This window comes from Poecilia latipinna, unplaced genomic scaffold (genome assembly GCF_001443285.1).
Source record: "Poecilia latipinna isolate Pla-1442-1.1 unplaced genomic scaffold, P_latipinna-1.0 Scaffold630, whole genome shotgun sequence".
Classification (NCBI taxonomy): domain Eukaryota; kingdom Metazoa; phylum Chordata; class Actinopteri; order Cyprinodontiformes; family Poeciliidae; genus Poecilia; species Poecilia latipinna.
The window spans coordinates 3,347-6,528 of NW_015113246.1; the positions used below are offsets into that span (position 1 = coordinate 3,347).

A 3,182-nucleotide genomic window follows, 5' to 3' on the forward strand; every position below is an offset into this window, starting at 1 on the left:
AGAATTTAGTTTCTTTTGTACATTTTCTACAATAGGATTAAAGTTCAGAGCATTTCTAGAATCTTGATCTTTGTTGATCATTATGCCGAGATAGGTGACCGATTCTTTAACAGGAATATTATAAATAGAGGGTTTGTTACAATTTTTAAGGGCTAAAAGTTCACATTTATCAATGTTAAGGTAGAGTCCAGAGGCTCTAGAAAATTTCTCAACAATATTAATTGCTAAAGAAACCTGAGAAGCATCCTTTAAAAATAAAGTGGTATCGTCGGCTAGTTGACTAATTATAATATTTTTATCAGCAAAAGAGATACCTTTCAAATGGTTGAGTTTAATGAAATCTGAAAGTAATTGAGAGCAGATCAAAAAGAGGTATGGGGACAGCGGGCAACCTTGCCTCACACCTCGCTTTAGATCAAATCTGGGAGACGTACCAGCATGAAGCTTGATTGAACAGTTAGCATTTTTATACATGGTTTTGATTGCAGCACAAAAGTAAGGGCCAAAACCAAATTTCTCTAATGTTTGAAAAACAAAATTATGCTCAATGGTGTCAAAGGCTTTACGGAAATCTAAAAATAATATAAGGCTGTCATCATGGCACAAATCTGCATAGTCAATCAGATCCAACACCAGCCTGATGTTGTTGGCTATATGTCTTTGTGTCATGAAACCATTTTGAGTTTCATCAATTATAAAGTTAAGAACACTTTTCATTCTCATCGCAAAAATTTGAGCTAGAATTTTATAGTCATTATTAAGAAGGCAGATTGGACGCCAATTATCAATCAGAAGGGGGTCTTTTTTAGGTTTGGGAATTAATGTCAAAAGGCCTTGACACAGAGTGGGAGGAAGAATTTGGTTATCAATGCATTCTGCAAACAGCCGGTGGAGGAACGGGGCCAGTTGTTCTGCAAAGGTGATGTAGAACTCTGAAGTTCATCAACTCCTGGAGATTTGTTGAGTTTTAGGTGCTTGATGGCAGACAGGACTTCAGCAGTGGATAGGGGACTATCACAGACATTCCTTTGGTCATCATTAATTGACTTAGTTTCAGTAAGATGTGAAAAGAAGTTTTCAGATTCAGATTTATTATATTGTGATTCATACAACTCATTGTAGAAAGTAGAGCAATACTTTGCTATTGTTTGGGGATCATCAGTGATAAAGTTGTTAATGTTAAGTTTTTGAACTGAGTTGAATCGACCACGGGTTCTTTCTAATTGAAAGAAATACGCAGTGATTTGTTCCCCTTCCACCAGCCATTTCCTTCTCAATCTCAAAAGCTCCCTCTGCTTTCCTTCTGTATATTTCATTTAATTTATTTTGTTGAATGACTAAATCCTTTAAGTCATTTTCAGATAAATTTTCAGGTAAGATTTGAGTAATTTCAGTTATTCTGGATATTACATTTGTTTCTTCATCTCTCCTGGATTTAGATAGAGAGGCACCAAACTCTCTGAAATATTTTGTAACTTCAAATTTAAGGAGTTCCCAATTTCTAGAGAAATTGTTATTAATTAAGGCTTTTTTCCAGAAATGGTTTATTAATAATTTGACTTTATCAATTACTAGCACATTTTTTAAGATGGAATTGTTAAGTTTCCAATAAGAACTTTTGAATGTGGGAGTAATGTTAGGACAGAATGAGGCAATCAATGATATTGCTTTGTGATCGGTTAAAGGTGTTGTTAATATTCTAGGAGTAATGTTATTCTTATCTAAGCAATCAGAAACTAACCAGTAATCTATGCGAGACATTAACGAGCGTGGCTTATTAGACCATGTGTAATCTCTAGAAACTGTTTTTTTTTCCCTCCATATATCTATGAGATTAAATTTTTGTATAAAAGAGGACAAGTTAATAGAAGAAGTATTATTAACACTCGGAGGCCATCGATCTAGGGAGCTGTTCAAAGCAACGTTGAAATCTCCACCCATTAAAAGAAGGGCATTTGGGTATTTTGATAACCAGTGTATAAAGCTAGATTCTAATCCATCAAGTAAAAAATTATTTTCAGGTTTTGAATTATATCCATATACATTGGCAAGAAGGGCAATATAGTTGTTGACATTCAGGATTAAAATTATTTAGTGGCCATTTGGATCACTTTCTGAGTGTACAACAGAACCATTAAAGTTGTTTTTTTTTAAATAGTAACCCCTGCTGATCTTTCTGAGCCATGAGAAAACCATAACTCATTTCCCCATTGAGTTTTCCAAAAGGATGCATCATTTGCTACACTATGTGACTCTTGGAAAAAAAAATAAAAATCAGAGTTTTGTTGTTTGGCAAATAAAAATAAAGCTTTTCATTTAATATTTTCTCTTAAACCCCTGGCATTTAATGAGAAAATTGAAAGGGACAATGTAGGATAAGTGGACACAGAAAACAACCTACAGACCCCGAATGGTGTAATTTAAACTAAGCTAAGGTGACTCAGCATGTCAGACACTAAGACTTAGAAGAAGCTTGCAGTTTGGAACAGTATAGTTGCATTAATAACTATCAAGGACAATAAATTCAAATTGATATAAAAATGCTGAAATGCACAGCAAAGCAGAGACTGTACTTAACAACATAGTACATACACTTAGCAAAGCACAGTCAAATCAGAATTCAATAAAAAACATATAATTAATTTTTAAACATTGGAGTGAATTAAGATAATGTAAATGAATAAGCAAACTGCCTTCAAGAAGATAGAAAAGGATCCAAATATTAAGTGTAGGTTTTGTAGGTGACCAACTGACCAGAACCTGTGAACATGCCTATGAAAGGCTTGTTGTGTCCATAAGGACAGGAATGACTTTCTGCCAGTTGGGGACGGCGGTGACTTGATTTCTCTTCCCTCAATGATCACGCGGACTCCAGCAAAATGGGCCTACATGAAAAACTGTACAAAAGCTACACGTATGTAGCTTCAAAGCTCTACATTTCTAATATGGAAGTGAACACAACATACGTTATGTGTTCCCCCCGCACCCCACCGAAGGAAGCGACGTGAGGGTGAATGAGCACATGCCCTACATTTCTAAGGTGGAAGCGAACACAACATACGTTCGCTCTAGCCCCCCCACCCCCAGCCACACCCCCGAAGGAAGTGACGTGAGGGTGATTTAGCACATGCTTTAGCATATATTTTGCTAGAGCTAAAAATAAGCTCTACCATAAGGTGGAA

The 3,182-nt window shown here is 35.7% G+C and overlaps 1 protein-coding gene across 1 annotated transcript in view; it reads left to right on the forward strand.

The window, feature by feature from the left end:
• Nucleotides 1-3,022: 3,022 nt before the first annotated feature.
• The window catches only part of kif26ba (kinesin family member 26Ba), a 37,903-nt gene continuing 37,743 nt past the window's right edge, over nucleotides 3,023-3,182 (forward strand). The window contains exon 1 of the mRNA XM_015043426.1: nucleotides 3,023-3,115. Coding sequence (XP_014898912.1) covers nucleotides 3,023-3,115 — 93 coding nt within the window. The remainder of the gene's footprint in view (nucleotides 3,116-3,182) is intronic.